General features: G+C 38.1%; 1 protein-coding gene across 10 annotated transcripts in view; it reads right to left on the bottom strand.

The window, feature by feature from the left end:
• MASTL (microtubule associated serine/threonine kinase like) overlaps positions 1–22,532 on the bottom strand; it is a 75,007-nt gene that overhangs the window by 38,960 nt on the left and 13,515 nt on the right. For 5 of the 10 annotated variants that reach the window (XM_082385380.1, XM_082385379.1, XM_082385374.1 and 2 more), the window contains exons 5-11: positions 19,926–20,035; positions 19,572–19,722; positions 16,509–16,681; positions 13,433–14,578; positions 11,921–12,062; positions 6,391–6,504; positions 6,190–6,291 (exon numbers count right to left, since the gene is read on the bottom strand). In XM_082385380.1, the coding sequence (XP_082241506.1) occupies positions 6,190–6,291; positions 6,391–6,504; positions 11,921–12,062; positions 13,433–14,578; positions 16,509–16,681; positions 19,572–19,722; positions 19,926–20,035 (1,938 nt within the window). The other 5 variants (XM_082385373.1, XM_082385375.1, XM_082385382.1 and 2 more) reach the window with 5 other exon arrangements.

Raw genomic sequence — 22,532 nt, 5'->3', positions numbered from 1 at the left:
GGGATTTTGATGGAGGATTAGTCTCATAGGCACAATCAAATATTAACTCCCTTTCCAGCCCCTCTCCTTTCTCTGGAGAACAGAGGGTGGGGCTGAAAATTCCAAGCTTCTTTGTTTGGTTTTTGGTTTTTGGCCCCATGGCATTCAGGATCTTAGTTCCTCGACCAGGGATTGAACCCATGCCCCTGCAGTGGAAGCGTGAAGTCTTAACCACTGGACCACCAGGGAAGTCCCAGAAAATTCCAAGCTTCTAGTCATGGCTGGGTCTTTCTGTTGACAGGCCCCCCTACAGGAGCCCACCCAGAGTCACCTCATTAGAACAAAGGACATTGCTATCACCTGGGAAATCCCAAGGGAGCCAGAAGCCCTGGGTCAGGATCCAGAGTCAAAGACCAAATATGAGAACAAAAAAAATGCTCCTGGTGCTCTTATCCCTTCGGAAATTATCGATAGAAGTATTTTAGGAGCTCTGTGCGGGAACAGGAGGCAGAGACGAATATATATATTTTCTGTTATCTCTTACCAGTCTCTTTCCTTTCTCTTTAGATGCTTATAGGATATTCTCTTTTTTCTGGTGTCTGAAATGTCACTTTGTTGTAAGTTGGGATGTATGGGAAGGGTATTTGCTGCAATGATGCTATGTAACAAACCAGCTCAAAACTCCCATTCTTTCACCCTCCTCATCCCATCCATCAGTAAGTCATATTGATTCCACCTCTAAAATATGTCTTGAATCCAGGTGGGCTGGTTCAGTAGCCTTCTATTCAGTCTCCCTCCTTCAAATGTTGCTGTGACCAGTCCACTTTCCATAGTTATAAGAATGACCCATCCACAGCTGGCTTGGTATTAACTGAAAGGAGGCCTGGTGGAAATGGTAAATATTTGCACAATCTTTTGGACTCTGAGCACGTTCTTCACTGGCTAAAGACAAGATGGTTCTTCCTGGGAAACAGAGATGTTCAAGATGTTTTGGAGAATAATAGCAGAGTTTTACACAGCAACCACTTCCCAAACCCCAAATTAAGACAAATATTCTGAGAAGTAGTAGGGTACTTAGGGCTCAAATAGTGATCATTTATTAAACACCTTTTATGTTTGCTACATACTTTGTATTATTTAATTCTGACAAAGGTACACTAAAATAAATACATTTTCTGTATTTGTTTAACAGTTAGTGGAAGTGGGGAGAAAATTATTTTCAATTAATAAAAATTATATATAGTAATGAATGCAGATTTCTGCTGGCAGAGCAATCTGTGTTCTTCAAAGACATGTATGCACACACATCCATACAACTGCCAAAACACTTCCATTTTTCCATTCTTGTTCTGTCTCAGGTTTTTCCTTAATGAGTATCTGAACCCACAAAAAGGTTTAAGTTTAGATAATAAATCACTTGTTCCCAGCAAACACTATTACAGCATGCAGAATTCCAGGTGGCCATAGCTGCACCTGCTAGGGCTGCAACAGCAAACTGTTCTTAACTTTTCCACTTAAGGGCACTGTCTCCTGCATTGGGAATAGGTTCAATGTACATCTCCCTCGATTATTCAGTAATGTTTCAAATCCCTGATAAAACTGGTGTCCTGGAAGTTCCTCATAATTAATGTGCATAATACAGGTAGACAATCAGAGTTTAATCCACCCAAGGTTTTTTACTCTGGCAGAGCAATGGTTTAAACCATTTGTGCTTGATTCCAAAGCCAGTGTTGTTTCTACTACTTGAAAATTCCATAAGAGGATGACAAATAATCCTAGCTTTTACCTAATTTAAGGGAAAGATGTAATTTACATTAAACAAAGTTTTAACTGTTAACTGTATTTTGAACATATTATTGTTAGAAGAGGTGACTATTAGGAGGATTAAATCTGAGTAGTCATTACTAAAACAAGCTCAGTAAAACCATTAAATCATGGATTCAGTTACACTGCAATGATTATTACAGTGTCTCTTTCACTGTAACAGTTTTAAACTTATATTATCTTCGTCAACTACATTAGTAACACGGCTCATACTGGGATGGTGATGGAAAGCAAAAACACTCAAGCCATTTTGCAAAAGGAACAATAGTATTTAATAGATTAACAGAAAATTTACACATGGTACATTTAAATTTGAACTTTTCTCTTTTGGGGGGTAAGTCTGCAAAAAACCTGAATGAATTTAAGATATGACCTGTGAAGCTGAATCGTAGTGTATCTATATTTAAAAGAATGATGTTGACAGAGAATATATCGAAGTATGTTACAATTATATTTATTAAGTGAAAGTAAGGTAGTTATTTTTTTAGGCTATTCTGGTAATGCTGCATATGTTTTAAGCAAATTATTTAAAAATGTAAACCATTACATTTTTTATTAAAATTGAACAAGCTGTTAAAATTGCTACAATATATCTCACCTAAGCTCTCCAGTACTATTTTAAATACATATGTATTGTAGAAAAAGCACCAGAAGCAGTCAAGGCAGCAAAACTGTATTCATAGCAAAATAAGCCAAAACCCTCGTCCTTTTGTTTATTCCTCATTCCCGAAAGGAGTTATATTACTGAATGAAGGAATTTTCCAACTGCATTTTTGAGGTCACAGTTACAGCCTTAAATGATTGGCTTTTGCAGGCAATCAGGTACAGATAAATTACACTAAAATAAAACTGTATGATGTTTTTGTCATATTAACACCAAACTGAATGGTGGACTGAAATGAACAGATGAGAAAGAAAATCAAGCTCGAGGCTCACTCTTTCTCTAAAGTGGTCATGTTTCTAGTTTTACTGAAGCATTAATTTTCATAAGGTACACCAACAAAATAAATAAGTTGAAAAAAGCTTTGAAGATCTATGTACAACTCTGAGATTAAGATAAATTACTGATTATGTTCTCGATAGCCTTTTAATGCTGTGGAAGCTGTAACATACATGAAAAGCTCATTGATCCGGGTAAAATAATGATTTTTCCCCCCTTAGATCAATCTAGTATTAAGGCGTATGTAATTATGCTAGCTTATTCTATAAGGCAAGGTTAGATTAAAGGGAAAATTTGTGTGCTATAGGCTAAATCCAGATACTGTCAGGTGCTGGGCATTATTCCTGGCTTCAAAATAAGATGTATCAGTTTCATTGTCTGGTTGGGGTATGAAAGGCATCGTTTGATGCTGTAGATTTTCCCAGTCCACATCACTGAAGAGAGGATGATGTTTCAACTCTTAGGAAAAATATCAAACAAAACGATATTATGACACCATTACCAAAGTCCTATTTTACAGGAATTAAAGAGAGACTGTCTCACATGTACCTTGCCCTGGCTTACTATGTCTGTTTCACAGATATTTTAAAAACATCTGTCTCTTTCTTCAACCACATACTTCCCAACAGCACACAGTGTCATTCTGTATGTCACTTGGCATATGACAGGTGCCTTAACAGAAGCTTATCTTTCTCACTGCCTGCATCTTCTCTCAGAATCCCTGACTCGATGAGAGAAGACAGCCTGGCCTACTTCCTGCTCCCCGACACAGCTTCCACACCACTAATCCTAATCTTCCATGATTAATGCCCCACTTCTCATTCCAATTCCTTGCCGCTTGCTTTGATCTCTGTAATCCTCAGCATCGTCACCCTAGATTGCTTCAGCAGGAAGCTCATCCTCCACTCCCTTGCTGTCTTCCCTGTGCTCCATCCTTATCCTTCCTGGTAATTTCAACACACACACTGATGATATTTCTGACACATTCTTTCTCTTCCTGGTTCTTTGATTTCTTTGATTTCACTGACTTGCATCTCTACAACACACCAGCCGCCCAGCAGTATGGCCACATCTGAGTCTACTGCTTCCACTTACAAAATCTCAACTTTGCCTTCCTCTTTAACTACATTTTCCTTCTATCTAGTAAAATGAAATCTCCTCTTTTGATCACACAGGTATTTAGTTGGCAGACATAGCCGCCCCTCTCCTCAACTATTCACTTCATTAGGCAACAATAAAGACGGCAAAAAAATGAAGTGTCAATTAAGGCAGTATACAAGCCAAAAAAGCAATCAAATTTAAGGAAACTATCGGAAGACGACTACACAGACAGGAAAGAATTGTTTGTCTGTATTGGGGGTAATGGGCTGGAAAATCAATATGTATATATGATGGATTTTCCATAAACTAAAAGACTGGTAGGAAAAGGGATAAAAGAGCAAAAATAATTCACATTTAGAGAATTTATTTGTCTCAACGGTTCAAGCATGTGTTACTTTAGAGTTATTTGTAGTAGTAACTCGAACTGGGATATCTGGATGTGATGTGATGCTTCGTGATCCTCTCATCATAACTATTTATTTAAACTGAGTCCGCAAAGGAATTCTAATCTAGGTTAAGATTAACTAAATAAACAGTTGTTGAAACAACTGTTTCTTAACTGAAGAATACCCCTATCTGCTTCACTAGGTAAACTGTTCATTTAACAAATGAACAAAAATTTGAGGTCACTGGTAAGAATGTACTGAGCAAGTTACAGGGCATTATGGCCATTTTCTAAACAACGGTTTCCCAACTTTGTTACAACTGACCTTTGGGACCAGATAATTCTTTGTAGTAGGGACTGTGCTGTGCACTGTAGGATGCTGAGCAGAATCCCCGGCCTCTACCTACTAGATGCCCCCAACTGTTGTCACAACCAAAACATGTCTCCAGACAATGCCAAATGTCCTTTGGGGAGCAAAATCATCAGCAGTGGAGAAGGCTGTTCTAAAGCAATTTTTATTTTTATTTTTTATTTTATTATTATTATTTTTTGGCTGCACCTTGCAGCATGCAGGATCTTAGTTCCCTGACCAGGGATCGAGCCTGTGCCCCCTGCAGTGGAAGCTTGGAGTCTTAACCACTGGACCACCAGGCAAGTCCCCTAAAGCAATTTTTAGAGCTCAGTTTTCAAATGTCTGCATTCTCACTTTACATAAGTTTTTGCTCAGATTCCACTCTTCAGGTCTTCCTGACCACCCCATCTAAAAAATAAAACTCTTGGGCTTCCCTGGTGGCGCAGTGGTTAAGAATCTGCCTGCCAATGCAAGGGACACGGGTTCGAGCCCTGGTCCGGGAAGATCCCATATGCTGCAGAGCAACTAAGTCCGTGAGCCGCAAGTACCGAGCCTGCGCTCTACAGCCCATGAGCCACAACTACTGAAGCCCGTGTGCCACAACTACTGAAGCCCGCGTGCCTAGAGCCCATGCTCTGCAACAAGAGAAGCCACTGCAATGAGAAGCCCACGCACCGCAACAAAGAATAGCCCCTGCTTGTCACAACTAAAGAAAGCCCGCACGCAGCAACGAAGATCCAACACAGCCAAATAAATAAATAAATTAATTAAATTAAAAAAAATAATAATAAAAATAAATAAAACTCTTGGCTTCACTTTGTACCCTCTCACTTTGCTTTCTCTCTTCATGTACTTACCACTAGATGGAGTTATGTTATGACTGTATTTGTTTACTTTCTGTCTTTCCACTAGAATGTAAGTTCTAGAACTTAAGCACAGGGATTTGTCTGGTGCATCCCTAGGATACCTCCAGTGCCCGAAACGAAAACACTGCCTAGCACCTAGAAGTCACTCTATAGGATTTGTTAAATGAATAAACTGTTGACCTCATTGGAGGGAACACCTAGAAGCTGATGTGAATGACATATTACTAAAGTCCATTTAGTAATATACCCTACTTCACATGGAAATGCATTTTGAGACACAGTGCTTAGTTGTCTCTATATATACATTGTGACAAAAAGGATTTTAAGGCAGCTGCTAATGAGATTTACTGGAGTTTCAAAATTGGGTTTTAAAATTAATTGGAGTTTCCTGCACTGGAAAGAACCTTTGAATGGGTCACAATGCACCAATTTTGTCTTCTTTGAGGCAACCTGGCTGTGAAGAATGCAACAAGGAGTCAAAGTCCATAAAAATATTTGATAATCAATAATGATATCAGGGACTTCCCTGGTGGCGCAGTGATTAAGAATCCACCTGCCAATGCAGGGGACACGGGTTCGATCCCTGGTCCGGGAAGATCCCACATGCCACGGAGCAACTAAGTCCGTGCACCACAACTACTGAGCCTGCGCTCTAAAGCCCACGAGCCACAACTACTGAGCCAAATCAGTAGTTTGGCTCAACAAATCAAGGGTAAAACAGTTAACTAACACAAAACCTTACCTTTCATTCCAGCTCTCTTTGTATCATCAATGGTTAAGAGTATTTCTACAGCACTTTGAGCATTATCAGATAACTTTTCTTCACCTTCAGGCCAAGGGATATCTATAAATACAAATAAACTTGTTAATCATTGCTCAAGACAATAATACACAGAGATAAATGAGATAAATGAATCTATCTTAATAGGAGAAAAAGAATCACCTCTTTTCAGAATATTCTGGAATACTTGCTGGGGTGTTTCATCGTTGAAAGGGGGAACTCCTGTTAGAAACTCAAACAAGCAAACTCCAAGTGCCCACCAGTCTACTGCAGGACCTGGAATTTAAGAGGAAGCAGCTGAACTTGCAAGCATTTTCTATAAATGTTTGATCAACTAAAACATTAACTGTGGATATTTGGGCACAATGAAGACCCAAAGGCTCGTTTCCTTAAGGCTTTCTTCTGGCTTCGAAACGTGCAAAGACCCAAATTACCTTCCTTTAGGCAATGTGGTAATTACTTTCTTGGAAAATATTGGGCTCCATAAGATGATACGGAAACACCTGAACGAACTTTTTGGCCAGCCCAATAGAAGTTTAGATTAGCAATTAACATGGCTAGTTAAAAAAAAGTTTAAAAAGTTATTAATAACCTCTGATATTCTGGATACTTATTTGTGCTAAATCCTAAAACACAACCAAGGAATGCATTTAATCTAAAAATTATTCTCTAAAAGAGTATTTCTTAATTTCAAATCAGGAAACAATAACATTCAGATGATTCTATAGCCCACTCGTTTCACAAAGGAATGAGATGAGGTAGTAATATTAATGCAAACTGGAGGATAACCTGCTAACTAGGGAAAGCCTTACCTACAGAGGGTTTTTTGTTTTGTTTTGTTTTTGCCACGCACACCACGTGGGATCTTAGTTCCCCAGCCCGGGATCAAACCCGTGCCCCCTGCAGTGGAAGCACAGAGTCTTAAACACTGGACTGCCAGGGAAGTCCCCTTACAGAAGGTTTTAATGTGGCTTTATTCCTTTTAAGAACATAGAGGGACAAATTAACAAAAAATACTCATTTAAACTATTGCTTGAGGAGGTAATTAGAAGTCTTAATAAATAGGTAAAACTGATTTCTTTTTTTTTAAATTTTTATTGGTGTATAGTTGCTTTACAAAATTGTGTTACTTTATACTGTGCAGCGAAGTAAATCAGCTATACATATACGTATATCCCCTCTTTTTTGGATTTCCTTCTCATAGGCGTTCCCTGTGCTATACAGTAGGTTCTCATTAATTATCTACTTTATACATAGTATCAGTAGTGTATATATGTCAATCCTAATCTCCCAATTCATCCCACGCCCAGGTAAAACTGATTTCTAAATAAAATCTTCATTGGAAGCACCATTTGTATACAAAGACGTTTTAGACAATTATTTTAAACATGACCTTATAATCTGGTTTATATGCTTGTTTAGTTACATCTATGAACAAAATGTTTCCTAAGCAAAGGTTAATTTCAGTCCAAAAATGACTAACTTCAATATAAATTTAGAATTGAGACTCTAGTCTAGAACTAAATTTGCCTGAAAATTACTCTTTAAAATCAATTTCACAAGACAACCCTCAGAATGGGAGAAAATATTTGCAAATGAAGCAACTGACAAAGGATTAATCTCCAAAATTTACAAGCAGCTCATGCAGCTCAATATCAAAAAAACAAACAACCCAATCCAAAAATGGGCAGAAGACCTAAACAGACATTTCTCCAAGGAAGATATACAGATTGCCAACAGACACATGAAAGAATGCTCAACATCATTAATCATTAGAGAAATGCAAATCAAAACTACAATGAGGTATCACCTCACACCAGTCAGAATGGCCATCATCAAAAAATCTACAAACAATAAATGCTGGAGAGGGTGTGGAGAAAAGGGAACCCTCTTGCACTGTTGGTGGGAATGTAAATTGATACAGCCACTATGGAGAACAGTATGGAGGTTCCTTAAAAAACTAAAAATAGAACTACCATACGACCCAGCAATCCCACTACTGGGCATATACCCTGAGAAAACCATAATTCAAAAAGAGACATGTACCACAATGTTCATTGCAGCTCTATTTACAATAGCCAAGACATGGAAGCAACCTAAGTGTCCATTGACAGATGAATGGATAAAGAAGATGTGGCACATATATACAATGGAATATTACTCAGCCATAAAAAGAAAGGAAACTGAGTTATTTGTAGTGAGGTGGATGGACCTAGAGTCTGTCATACAGAGTGCAGTAAGTCAGAAAGAGAAAAACAAATACCGTATGCTAACACATATATATGGAATCTAAAAAGAAAAAAAATGGTTATGAAGAACCTAGGGGCAGGATGGGAATAAAGACGCAGACCTACTAGAGAATGGAATTGACACGGGGAGGGGGAAGGGTAAGCTGGGACAAAATGAGAGAGTGGCATGGACATATATACATTACCAAATGTAAAATAGCTAGTGGGAAGCAGCCCCATAGCACAGGGAGATCAGCTCAGTGCTCTGTGACCACCTGGAGGGGTGCGATAGGGAGGGTGGGAGGGAGGGAGACGCAAGAGGGAAGAGATATGGGGATATATGTATATGTATAGCTGATTCACTTTGTTATAAAGCAGAAACTAACACACTATTGTAAAGCAATTATACTCCAATAAAGATGTATACAAAAAAAAATCAGTTTCACAAAATTCATTACTGTGGTTAAGCAACTACCACCATTTCATTTTAAAACAAGTAGGAAAAAAAAAAAAACAAGTAGGAAAGCATCATGGAATATGCCATTAGAAAAAATAATCACATGCATTTAGAGTGCCTTTTCATCTGCAAGCCACATAATCCCATCTTCCCTAAGGAACACAAGGTACAAACAGTCTCTGGGCTTCTATTTCTATAGTAATCACTATAAAAACATACAAAACACCTCGGTTAGTAGGCCTTTCAAGCAGCACTGAGAAAGAATTATTCCAACGGCTCAGATAATATAACCAAATAACAGAAAAGTAGGGGGAAATCAGGAAAAAATGTGCATTTTAATTTATTTTACTTAGGTTAGAAATTAGGACCCTTTTCCCAGCTCAGCCGAAAATGTACTCATGTCAAAAACACATGATTTCTCCATGGATATGTCATACATACCCATATACTTGAGTCAAAGTCTAATAAGATCATGTATTATGATAAATCATATTATCAATTATAAAATAAATCAATTATAATATATATCATTAGCCAGAGATATAGAATAAAGTTGTTTTATACTACTGGCTTTCTAATTTAAAACCCGCTTCTTTAATTTGTAAATTGATACTGTTAATTCCTTTCTATTTTCTAATAATAATAGAATTGAATGGTTTAGAAAATTCAAGCCCTTTTGTAGCCACTAATATTAATATTTTTATCAAGCCTATTTTTTCAGTTGCAATAAAAAAAAAGCTATATCTACACTCTCTGCTACCTTTAAAAGTTATAAAAAAATGCCACATGCCTACATTTGTTTTCACAGAGAAGAGCAATCTCTCTGGATGTATTCCTGCTCAGAAGACAGAAGACAGTTCATAAATAAGCTGAAATGAAAAAAAATTTTGTATGCAATGTGATCTAGTTAGACTTTGACTGTTCAGTTAAATGTGCTTTGCCATGTTCCTTTATGGAGAAATTTACTCACCCGAAGTCAGAGATCCTGCATGTAAGAAAACAGGAGTTAGGTACATTGTTTTAAAGTTATGAGTTCATTCTCACATCATTCATTGAACTAGAAGCCAGGTATTGTGCCAGATATAAGAGATACAAAGATGAGGAAGACAGCTTTCCCCAAGGAGAAAACACCCTACTCTGGGAGAGACAATACAGGTAATTTTAACACAATTTTAAGAGAGCTGAAACAAACATATGCACAAGAAGCTGTGGAAACTCAGGCCAGGGTCCCTAAGTCCCCTTGGCTGAGGGGAAGACATGGAGGGCATCAGAGGTCTCAGCAGGATGTTTGGAATTAGAAAACTAAAGAGCCGAAGTGAGTGTTTCTGGGGCCTGGGATTCCAGGGAAAAGGTTAGAGAGCAGGGAATTGTTTTTTAAAATTATAAATTGCTGTCTATGATTTATTTTAAACACCATGTATCATATTACTTTTATAGAAAACAAAAATTTTAGAATATTTCACTAGCTAGCTAAGATAACTAACTACATGTCCCACTAAAAGAGTGGCAAGATCTTATCAAGTAAATCTTTACATTTGAGGTCTACTTTCATACTGTATCCTAAGTTGGAGAAAATGTAAATTATAATATAGGAAATGAGCTGGCAAATCTGTGACTTAGCAAAAAGGACAAAGTACCAAAACTAGTTAAGTGCCCAGAGGAACTTAGATGCTTTGGCGGATAAAGAAAGGGGAATGTTAAATGTGTCTGCTTTCAACACTGTAGAGATTATTGACAAGGGTGAGTGAGGGCTGCCAAGGAGCTCTCCTGGAGGGCTATGCACAAGGAGAACTCAGACTCTAGATACAGCAGTGAATAATTAGTTCTCCATAATTGATCAAGGGATGCTTTATGGAAGAGGTGGCATTTGAACTGATGAGCAGATGAGAAGAAATTTGACAGGGAGGTGACTGGGGACTGGCTTTTCTAAACTAAGGCAAAACAAAACAAAACAGGACTTCCCTGGCGGTCCAGTGGTTAGGACCCTGCACTTCGACTGCAGAGGGCATGGGTTCAATCCCTGGTCGGGGAACCAAGACCCCACATGCCACATGGCGCGGCCAAAAAAAAAAAAAAACAAAAACCTACTAAGGCAAAACAGTTGTGCAAAATATGGAAAATGTGAAAATACATGTGTCTAAGTAAAATGGGAAGATAAGGCCTATAAAGAGACTAACTGAGAGACGAGACTAGCAGTGAGAGCTCAGAGCCTCGAATCAGTGACCTGGCTTTCTTTTTGCAGGTAGGAAGGAGCCACCAAGCCAAACACCGCCTCTGTTTCAAGGAGGGGAGTAGCATGAACTCCATTATGCTTTAAGAGGGAAAGTCTGGTGGCAATGATTGCAAAAAAGAGAATGAAGTTGAGGAGATCAAAGAGAAGGTTATAAAATGAAGGAAAGGGGAAGATGAGGTTCTTACATGGAATAGTGGCAGAGATGAAAGTGAGGAGACACACTGCAGAGATGTAATTCATCGGATTTAAATGCCTGAAGGTAGGGACAATGTTTGTGTCACCATGAAGATGGTGAACAGAGAGACGGAACAGAGGAAGAGCAAGCTAGAGGACAAGTCGAGCTCTGATACATAGCATCTGAATGACGGTAGAATACAGAATAGGCACTTTGGCCACGTGTCTGCTGCCTAGAGAAAGTCAGGATTAGAGACAGATTTTTTTTTTTGGCCTCGTGGCATGTGGGATCTTAGTGTAGGCCCAACTGTCTATTCCTGAACCCAAACTAAAATAGACCTGGGGAGACATTTAGAACAAAGACAGTAGAGGGGGTGGAAGGCGGGACTTCTCTGGATCATTGAGACTAAACCAGCAGTCCAAGAACAAATGGCTTCATGTCTTCTTTCCTATAATAAAGGCCATATATGTGAGAAAAGAGTATTGCACGAGTTCATTTTCTTTTACCTTATGCAATCTAAGTACTAAAGAAATTTAAAACAATTTATCTCAGAAGAAAATATAGTGATACTTCAAAAACGCAAGATGTGCATGCCTTACCGTGGGCCCTGCCTAACAGCAGCTCTGGTGCGAGGTAGTCTGGAGTTCCCAGGATTCGCCCATCATCCACGGGGGCCACCCCTCTTCTCACACTCTTTGGAGTTCGGTATGGAGTTCCTGACTTGACCTGATTTGGGGTCTGCTAATTTCAAAAGAGTTTAAGACACAATAAATATCTTAATTCCTTTTACAGTGAACAGAAATGCTAAAGCAAAAGAAAAGCTAGGCTGCTGGGCCTAAAAGATACACTCAAATACTTGATCAGTTTTTTTTTTTTTTTTAAAGTATTTAATTAATTAATTAATTTTTGGCTGTGTTGGGTCTTAGTTGCAACATGTGGGATCCTCGTTGCGGCATGCAGGATCTTTCGTTGTGGCTCGAGGGCTTCTCTCTAATTGTGGTGCACGGGCTCCAGGGCACGTGGGCTCTGTAGTTGTGGCGCGCCGGCCTAGTTGGCCCGCGGCATGTGGGATCTTAGTTCCCTGACCAGGGATCGAACCCGCGTCCCCTGCATTGGAAGGCGGATTCTTTACCACTGGATCACCAGGGAAGTCCCACTCGATCAGTTTTGAAAATGGCCTTGTAACTAATTATAATTATGAAAAGTCCTATTGTAAAAAGCCCTAATTATAATAATGAAATTCAATAGCTTAGATAACACCAATTATTTCAGTAAGAGCTGGAAATGCAAGAAACAATGAAAAAATCCACAAGAAAAAATTCTTGATAGGATGGATCAATACAAGCTTGAGAGCAGTCACAGAGGGAGGCTGTGGCTGACAAATGAGTGAATTACTAGGACAATGCATACAAGAGAACTACACATAAACAACCTCTTGTGCTAACTGGCATTTATGGTTTTAAGGTATTTTGTTGTCTCACAAGGACTCTGTGGGACCAGCAGGACAGGTGTCATTATATTTTACAGACAAATGGCAGACAGAGGCTTTGAAGATAAGGACTTCTAAGTCACTCAGTAAGTTCTAAATAGAAAACTCAAGTCTTGTAACCCTACAGTCAAGGTTTACACTTTCTGTATTATGATGTCTCTCCGAAGGAAGAAAAAATGAAACTTTGGGTTTAAAAAGATAAAGGTTTAGGAAAAAAAAAAAGATTTGAAATATCTATTTTTCAACTTTCTTCTATAAAGGAAAGAGATCATCTAAATATGTCCTTAAAAGGCAGTAAGGTAGATGGACTTTAATTTTGTATCTCAGAGTTGCTGTGATCAAGTGAAAATATGTGATTGTAAATATGTAAACATGTGATATGTAAATATGTGAAAATATACAGAACAATACAAATGAAGGAGGCATTGGAGTTAAGAATGATAAACATTGCTACCTGCTTTACCTTTCTGTACTAAAACCTCCAAGGAGCCATAGATTCCCAACAAGCAAAACAAAACTATATGATTAATATTATATAGTCTAGCTGACAGGCAAGTGTCTGGCCTTAATAGTTTATTTTTCTAAAATCTAAAGGACAAAACATTAGCAAGTGATCACTTACCTGATATGGCATGTAGGATCTTTCTTTTTGAGTAGGGGTTATAGCCATGGGATATGAACCACTACAGGCACATGAAATATCCATCACATCTAAAGAAGTAATGCTCATTTTGGATGGTTCTGAGCTATTGGATGCATTAATATGACTGTTAAAACTCCGAAAAGCCACAGCATTTCTTTTAGAGGTTAATGTTTTCAAGGCCTCCAAAGAAGGAGCTAACATTTTTCGGTTGCTGTCTTGGACGGCAGAACTCTCATCACCTCTCGGCAAGGTGCCTTCTTGGCAGCTGGGGGATGCAGGAAGTAGGTCTTCAATATTTGATTCTTCCAAAGAGGATTCTTTGATGCTTTTATCTGGATCTAAGGACTGCCTTCCTAATGGACTTTCCATGATGGAAATTCCAGGAAAAGATGAATCAGAGTCCATGCGAATACTTTTAGGAGTTCTATCATCATCGGAACACAGGAAACTAGAACTTAAGTAGTCTTTCTTACTACTCTTGTCACACTCGTCATCCAGTTCACACATAAGGTTTTTTGCTATCATTGGGACAGGTGATTTTTCTGGGGTTTGTTGTTTATCAATGAAAGAATTGCCCATGTTCTCCTTATTAGCACCGTCATTTTGCTGATCTCTGTATACCGACAGCTTAAGGTCCTGGACTTCAGCTGTTAAGCCTGTCCTTTGATTGGCATAACCATCTCTCATTTCATTACTACTCTTATACTCGATACAATTTTTTTTATTCTGTATAATTTCCTGACAAGGACTGGAGTCAACTAACTCAAAACTTCTTTTACAACTTCTTTTCCCAAGGTGTTCTTCAGTCACCCCACTGGAATCCACAGCACATTGATGTGACTGATGGTAACCAGACTGGCTTGTGTCAGCAGCCAGACGAATATTATTTACATCCAGCTCTCTTGCTTCCCAAGAAGCTTCCCCAGAAGAACATTTTCCAGCAAGGTTTCCACAAGAGTTTCCAGTGGCAGGATCAGCACTGCTGTTATGAATGGGAGAAACGGCTAACTCAAGATCCCTTTTATTGAAACTTTTGGTCTCCGTGGCATTTGTAGATTTTGTACATAAAGGCTTTTCAACTGTATTACAACTCATCATTGTAGAGCCCACTGCGTTGTCACTTTCCTAAGAGGGAGGGAAAAACGGTTAAAAAAATTATGTAAAGCTGAGAATCTTTAACCTTTTAAACCTCTGCCCACTTAAGTGGGATAACTGACCCCATAAGCTACGATGGGTAGCTCTTTCCACATTCCCGTGGAAAAACAGAACAATGATAATGGAGAATTAGAAAGCAACATAAACAATTATAGTATACATTTATATACATTATTTTGAGTGAAACACTGGTATAAAATTTAAACCAACTATTCTATAATATGTATTTGATGGTGTATTACATGTTATTTAAATAGGACAAATTAATAGGAATATATTCAGGCAAAACTGAGGGTAAGGCTACATTATGTATATATCTGCTGTGCAAAAGGGATGATTGTTTTGTATTTCAATCACAGGGCATGAAATACAGTTAATGGAAAATTACAGGCTAAAAATATTGTTAATGTAAACATGTATCACTTCATACAAGTATAATAAAACCAAGCTGACAAGATGAAGCTAAACTAACAGCAATTTGTAATTAAAAACCCAAAATAACAGGAGTTAATATCCATTGTCAACAATATAAACTGACGATGCGTTGATAACAAAGTGCTTTTCCTGAAGACTGTTTGAATTCCAACTCTGCAGGTGCCCTTATGTGATCAGAATTTTGGACATAATCTTGCAAACTGGCATATGGTAATCAGGATTTTTACAAGATTACTCAATTAGAGTGAATCTTCAATAAACCCTAATAGTGCATATTTTTGATATGTGAAAAATCGAACTTTATTAACTTACTTAGTAATAGTATGGAGCAGTTAGTCGTGAACAAAAAGACAATTCCTAAAGTACAACTCACTGCTCTGGAAGCACAGAAAATGATGCATTTGGGGATTAGCACAGTTTATCAGCGGTCCCCTGTGGTCCATTGTCACTCCTCTGACCTAACCTGAGAGGCTCTACTGTAACCCAATCATTGCATTCCTTAGGGATGCAGACGAGGGAGGAAGAAGGTTAAGCTATGTATAGTTTGAAATATTATATAACATGCTTTCTTGAATAGAAAAGAGGTAAAATAATAGAATGGAAATCTGGCTTTTCCTGAAGCATTTATTACCTAGAGGGCAATCAATAAGGAGAGAAGGAAAAAAGATTGAGAAACCCTGCCTTAACTAAAAAATAATTTGACCTTACTCCTAAAATACACATATCCAACAGTAATGAAGAAAATCATGCTACTGAGAATAAGGAGCAAATACAGTCCAATTTATTTTATCAAATGGAAGGTTTACTCTTTGTGTATTAACATTATTCTAAGCTAACATTATTTTGTCAGCATTCTATAAAGGAAACTTTATTATATTTTTAGTTCCCCTCAGCTTTAATAGCTTTAAAAAGTCCGAAACAGAATATATAAATTAAGTAAGATAACTTTCAGTAAATTTATTCACTTGGTAAGCAATCTCCTTAGAATAGATACTTTCAAAGACACACCTACATTACCTTTGTGGTCTAAAAGTTATTTCTGATCCAAAAGAGTTACCATTCCATTAAATGAGAAACTGGCAGAAAACAGTAAAGAAGGAGGTAGTATAAGTTTAAAATAAGACAGGTTAAAAAAACTCAACAATCTAAGGTCTGTGTCAGGGTAGCGAATTAAAAAAAAGAAGTCCATCTAGATGCCTAGAATGCAAACATTTACTATTAATATACTGCAAAAATAAAAAAATTGTAATCTCATATACTGAGCAAGAATAATTTCACATTTGAATGAGAAATGAAATATTTCAAGAGAATTTGACAGAATATAGAGGAAAATGAAGAATACCTTGACTGCCATTCATGTAACCATTTCATTTCCTTACAGAATTTGTATGAAAAGGTACAGAGCATTTCTATCATTAATTTGACACACATAGTTGGTTTTGGGTAAAGTGAATGTCACTCTGACCTGGCAATCCTTTTCCCATCTGGGACTGCTGTGGCACTCGGATTCCACACTGGACATGAAGGTGTGGGATTGACTGCTGGTGCTGGATGTCGCCAGCCTTTTCCTAGACTGGAGGAGATGAGAAGTTAGACACTTCACAGGCATCCCGGGGTGGGAGGCAACGGTTTCAAGACCTGTGGGGAAGAGAAAACATTGAAGCTTATGTCACATCTTTCCTACTTTCCTGCTGATCCTGAATCTTTACAGATAATTAGAAAAAGTATTAAGTATTTCATATCAGAACTATTTCCATGTAAACATTATTTCATCCATAAGGATGGCTTTGGGTGGTTTTGGCATACAAGTACTGTTCTGAAAGTTAAAAAACAAAGCAAAACTCTCAATATTCATAAAGTAGAAATCAGGACAAGGGAGCGAATTTACATAATTAGGAGGAAATCCATTTTGAATAACCATTATCCAACTTGAAACTTTTCTTGATGAAGGACCATTATTGATGTGCTATATCCAGGTGTGATAGGAGGCTGGAATGGGACTACGTTTACTCGATTCAATTTGTATTTAATTAAAACTATGGCTTTATTTTAATGTTGAGGTTTACATGCTTACAAGTATGGAATTATATACATCCATAGAGACTTTTTTACACTACTGGGTAAAACAAATAATAGTGATTTGTCTCTAAGAGTGAGCCAGTGCAAGAAAGCAGCACCATCTATATGATACAAGTTCCTGTATCTTATATACAAATAACGATGCTAAAAATTGTTGCTCTGGGACTTCCCTGGTGGCACAGTGGTTAAGAATCTGCCTGCCAATGCAGGGGACACGGGTTAGAGCCCTGGTCTGGGAAGATCCCACATGCCGCAGAGCAACTAAGTCTGTGCACAACTACTGAGCCCGTGTGCAGCAAATACTGAAGCCCGCGCGCCTAGAGCCTGTGCTCTGCAGCAAGAGAAGCCACCGCAATGAGAAGCCCGCACACTGCAACGAAGAGTAGGCCCCACTTGCTGCAACTAGAGAAAGACCGCGCGCAGCAATGAAGACCCGATGCAGCCAAAAAATAATAATAAATTTTAAAAAATAAAAAAATAAAAATTGTTGCCCTGAACTTAAAATGAGACACAATAGATAATCATGCTTTTACTAAAGATCACAATACATGCATATAAAGATTTTATATGTATATAAAAAGATATGTATATCTTGTTTTCTCTTTCCTGAAAAGGGTGAACATGACTTTAATCCCAAGTAAATTCTTAGTTTGCTATAATTTTTTTGATCTAATAAACCTTAGAATTTTAAAACTGGAAGGAGATTTGAAAGTCCATCTAAAACAACTTTCTCTTTGGCACATAAATCCTCTCAATGGGATTCCTGAGACTCACTGGACACTGACTTTGACATCTGAGTAAACTGCTCAGCTGCCTTTCCCCAGCAACATGGGAACTTGTGTCTGATCTAATGCGTCTGCACACTGTATATTTGCTACTGAGCTCCTTCTGGATCACTGATATGATCAGACCATTCCCTGCTTTGGAACTTTTGGTGGCTCCCCTTTTTCTACAGCTTACATTCCAGGCTCTCTGTAACAACACTTGATCCTTCCCCATGTACCTTCCGCATCTACCTGCTAAACTTCCTTTTTCTTTGCACGTGCTTCCCATTCTCACATGTTGTCCTGTTGTCTGAAGATGGAAGATACTTCCATGTGTCCATACCTTTGCTCATGCCTCTATCTGAAATGCCCTTTTCCAATATACTTGGAGCTATTAAGATCCTATTTCTCTTTTTAGGTCCTGCTTGGCTGTTCCTATATCTTTATTTAGAACCATTCTTGGTTTTTCCAGTTAGCAATGATCACTTTTTGTGTTGAATCATAGTATTCTTCCTGTGGCATTTATTTTATAGGACTGTTATTATTATCCCTTTATACCTACAATCACCGCGAAATTACAGGTTCTCCGGAGGCAAGGACCTCTCATATTCATCTTCATATTCACTCATGTGACCAGCACAGTGCCTACCACGTTCTGATCAGATTAAAAAATGGCTGAGGGAGATGCAATCATTTCCCTTAAGAACAAGGCTATAAATCACATCTGCATATCCTATATTTTAACAGTTTTCTGTTTTGTTTTTCTTTTCCCAGCCACACCACGCGGCTTGCAGGATCTTAATTCCCTGACCAGGGATTGAGCCCGGGCCACAGCAGTGAAAGTGCCGAGTCCTAACCAGGACCACCAGGGAACTCCCTAACAGTTTTCTGTTTATCAAAGTTATATATATATTTCAGCTATTTTGATGTTCACAGAAGTGTTTGAAGAAACAAGAGGAAAGGGTCAGTGGACAGAAAACTATATTTGCAGTCAGGAATTAATTGACCCACTTACTAGTATGTAACTGAAAGTTTTCAAATATTAATTTTCTCATTTGTAAAAAGGAGGCAATTCTTTCTATCTATCTATCAGTCTATCCATCCATCCAAGATATGTACAGATTTGAGGACCAAATTCAAAACAAGGTAAAATCTATGAAAAAAAAACACTAATTACCCTTCAAAGCATCATTATTCACATTCCCAAGATGATGAACATGCATGCAGACAATTAAACTGTCCACTGTTGATAAGTTATAGAGGGTGAGGTTAAGTGCTATACAAATGTCCCACTTGCCTCCTTTACTACTTGACTTTTGTCTTTTATTGTGTAATAATTAAAAAACATACTTTTACTTCAACTATTTTATTTCAGAATCTTTTGGAAATAATTTTATAAAGGCACAGAATAGTACAAGTACTACATCTTCTCCATATAAGACTTCCATAGACTCAGTACAGTAATAGTCACCCAATGATCATTACAATGTTATAGCTAATTGAAGAATTAACTTGACATTTTATTCTGCTGATTTAAAGATCTGCAACAACCCCTGTCAGAAATGGCATTTACATGATGAAATAGAGGAATACCACAGAGCGTTTGAATATTTGAATATTCCAAAATACTTTGTTCCTCAAAAGACACATTTAATGGAATAAACTACCTTTTCTTTTATACTCACATGATTTTAGTAGTTTGCTAGAATAAGGAGTAATGTCCTTTTGATCTATAGACATAGGACAAGTTAGTCCTTGAGAAAGCTGTGATGTTTCAGATACATGGGTTGAAAGAATATTTGCAGAATCTTGACTTTTTTCTGCAACTGGTGTGTGCTATTAAAAAGAGAAAGAGAAAAACAAATGCTATGATCTGTTCACAAAAACACCTTCACAAAAACACCGCCTAAATGCATAGACTGTTATACACCTAAGTAGATAAAATGTTGAAGTAATTCAACATGCTTGATATTTTAATTCATTTAAATGGCAATCATGAAAGGGAATATTATATGAGTTTTTTCTTATCAAGTACTTACAAATCCCAAAGAGCTGATGAGAGATAATACTTGTCCAGGGGTTCTTGAATAATAACCTTGCCTAGGTTTAGCCATAGATGGTGTTGTAAGAATATCCATCATATTGATATCTATGTATGGAAAGAAAAGTATATGATATTCTTCAAAAACTTCAACTGTCATTGACTAAGTCAATACTTATTTGTTCTGAACTTTGCCTCACTTTCCACATTATTAACATTATCTGTAAAGTTGGCTTGTGCAAGACAAATAGAGCTAGGAAAGCCATCACGCCATACGGTAAACATGTACGACTAAGCAGACAGAGAAATACAAACACCATATGTTCTCTCTATATACAGAATATAAAAAACAAAACAAAACAAAAAACCAAGCTCAGGGATACAGAGAATTGATTGGTGGTTGCCAGAGGTGGAAGTAGGGGGTGGGAGAAATGGATGAAGGGGGTCAAAAGGTAAAAATAATCAATTAAAAAAAGATAAATACAAGAGTGATATCTAACTGGCAAAAAAATAATTCTTGGTAATAAAGTATTAGAAAAGGAGGTGGAGGGGACTTTCCTTGTGGCGTGGTGGTTAAGAATCTGCCCACCCATTTTTCACAGAACTAGAACAAAAAATTTCACAATTTGTATGGAAACACAAAAGACCCTGAATAGTCAAGTAAATCTTGAGAAAGAAAAACATAGCTGGAGGAATCAGCCTCCCTGACTTCAGACTATACTACAAAGCTACAGTAATCAAGACAGTATGGTCCTGGCACAAAAACAGAAATATAGATCAATGGTACAGGATAGAAAGCCCAGAGATAAACCCACACACATATGGTCACCTTATCTTTGATAAAGGAGGCAAGACCATACAATGGCGAAAAGACAGCCTCTTCAATAAGTGGTACTGGGAAAACTGGACAGCTACATGTAAAAGAATGAAATTAGAACACTCCCTAACACCATACACAAAAATAAACTCAAAATGGATTAAAGAACTAAATGTAAGGCCAGACACTCTAAAACTCTTAGAGGAAACCATAGGCAGAACACTCTATGACATAAATCACAGCAAGATCCTTTTTGATCCACCTCCTAGAGAAATGCAAATAAAAACAAAAATAAACAAATGGGACCTAATAAAACTTAAAAGCTTTTGCACAGCAAAGGAAACCATAAAAAAGACGAAAAGACAACCCTCAGAATGGGAGAAAATATTTGCAAACGAAGCAACTGACAAAGGATTACTCTCCAAAATATACAAGCAGCTCATGCAGCTCAGTATCAAAACAAGAAACAACTCAATCCAAAAATGGGCAGAAGACTTAAATAGACATTTCTCCAAAGAAGATATACAGATTGCCAACAGACACATGAAAAGATGCTCAACATCACTAATCATTAGAGAAATGCAAAACAAAACTACAATGAGGTATCACCTCACACCGGTCAGAATGGCCATCATCAAAAAATCTACAAACAATAAATGCTAGAGAGGGTGTGGAGAAAAGTGAACCCTCTTGCACTGTTGGTGGGCAAGTAAATTGATACAGCCACTATGGAAAACAGTATGGAGGTTCCTTAAAAAACTAAAAATAGGGCTTCCCTGGTGGTGCAGTGGTTGGGAGTCTGCCTGCCAATGCAGGGGACATGGGTTCGAGCCCTGGTCCGGGAGGATCCCACATGCCGCGGAGCGGCTGGGCCCATGCGCCACAACTGCTGAGCCTGCGATCTAGAGCCCGTGTGCCACAATTGCTGAAGCCCACGTGCCTGGGGCCCGTGCTCCGCAACAAGAGAGGCCACCGCAGTGAGAAGCCTGCGCACCGCAATGAGAAGCCTGCACACCACAACAAAGAGTGGCCCCCACTCTCAGCAGCTGGAGAGAACCCGCGTGCAGCAGCGAAGACCCAATGTAGCCAAAAATTAAATAAATGGATAAAATAAAATAAATTAAAAAAAAAAAAACTAAAAATAGAACTACCATATAACCCAGCAATCCCACTACTGGGCATATACCCTGAGAAAACCATAATTCAAAAAGAGTCATGTACCACAATGTTCACTGCAGCACTATTTACAATAGCCAGGACATGGAAGCAACCTAAGTGTCCATCAACAGATGAATGGATAAAGAAGATGTGGTACATATATACAGTGGAATATTAGCCACAAAAAGAAAGGAAATTGAGTTATTTGTAGTGAGGTAGATGGACCTAGAGTCTGTCATACAGAGTGCAGTAAGTCAGAAAGAGAAAAACAAATACCGTATGCTAACACATATATATGGAATCTAAAATAAAAAGAAAAAAAATGGTTCTGATGAACCTAGGGACAGGACAGGAATAAAGATGCAGACATAGAGAATGGGCTTGAGGACACGCGGAGGGGGAGGGGTAAGCTGGGACAAAGTGAGAGAGTAACATAGACATATATACACTACTAAATGTAAAATAGATAGCTAGTGGGAAGCAGCTGCATAGCACAGGGAGAGCAGCTCAGTGCTTTGTGACCACCTAGAGGGGTTGGATAGGGAGGGTGGAAGGGAGACACAAGAGGGAGGGGATATGGGGATATATGTATACATATAGCTGATTCACTTTGTTATAAAGCAGAAGTTA

Source organism: Balaenoptera borealis, assembly GCF_965194805.1.
Source record: "Balaenoptera borealis genome assembly, chromosome: 3".
Taxonomy (NCBI): domain Eukaryota; kingdom Metazoa; phylum Chordata; class Mammalia; order Artiodactyla; family Balaenopteridae; genus Balaenoptera; species Balaenoptera borealis.
Note: the sequence above shows the minus strand (reverse complement) of the source record. Positions and strands in the feature narration are given on the sequence as shown.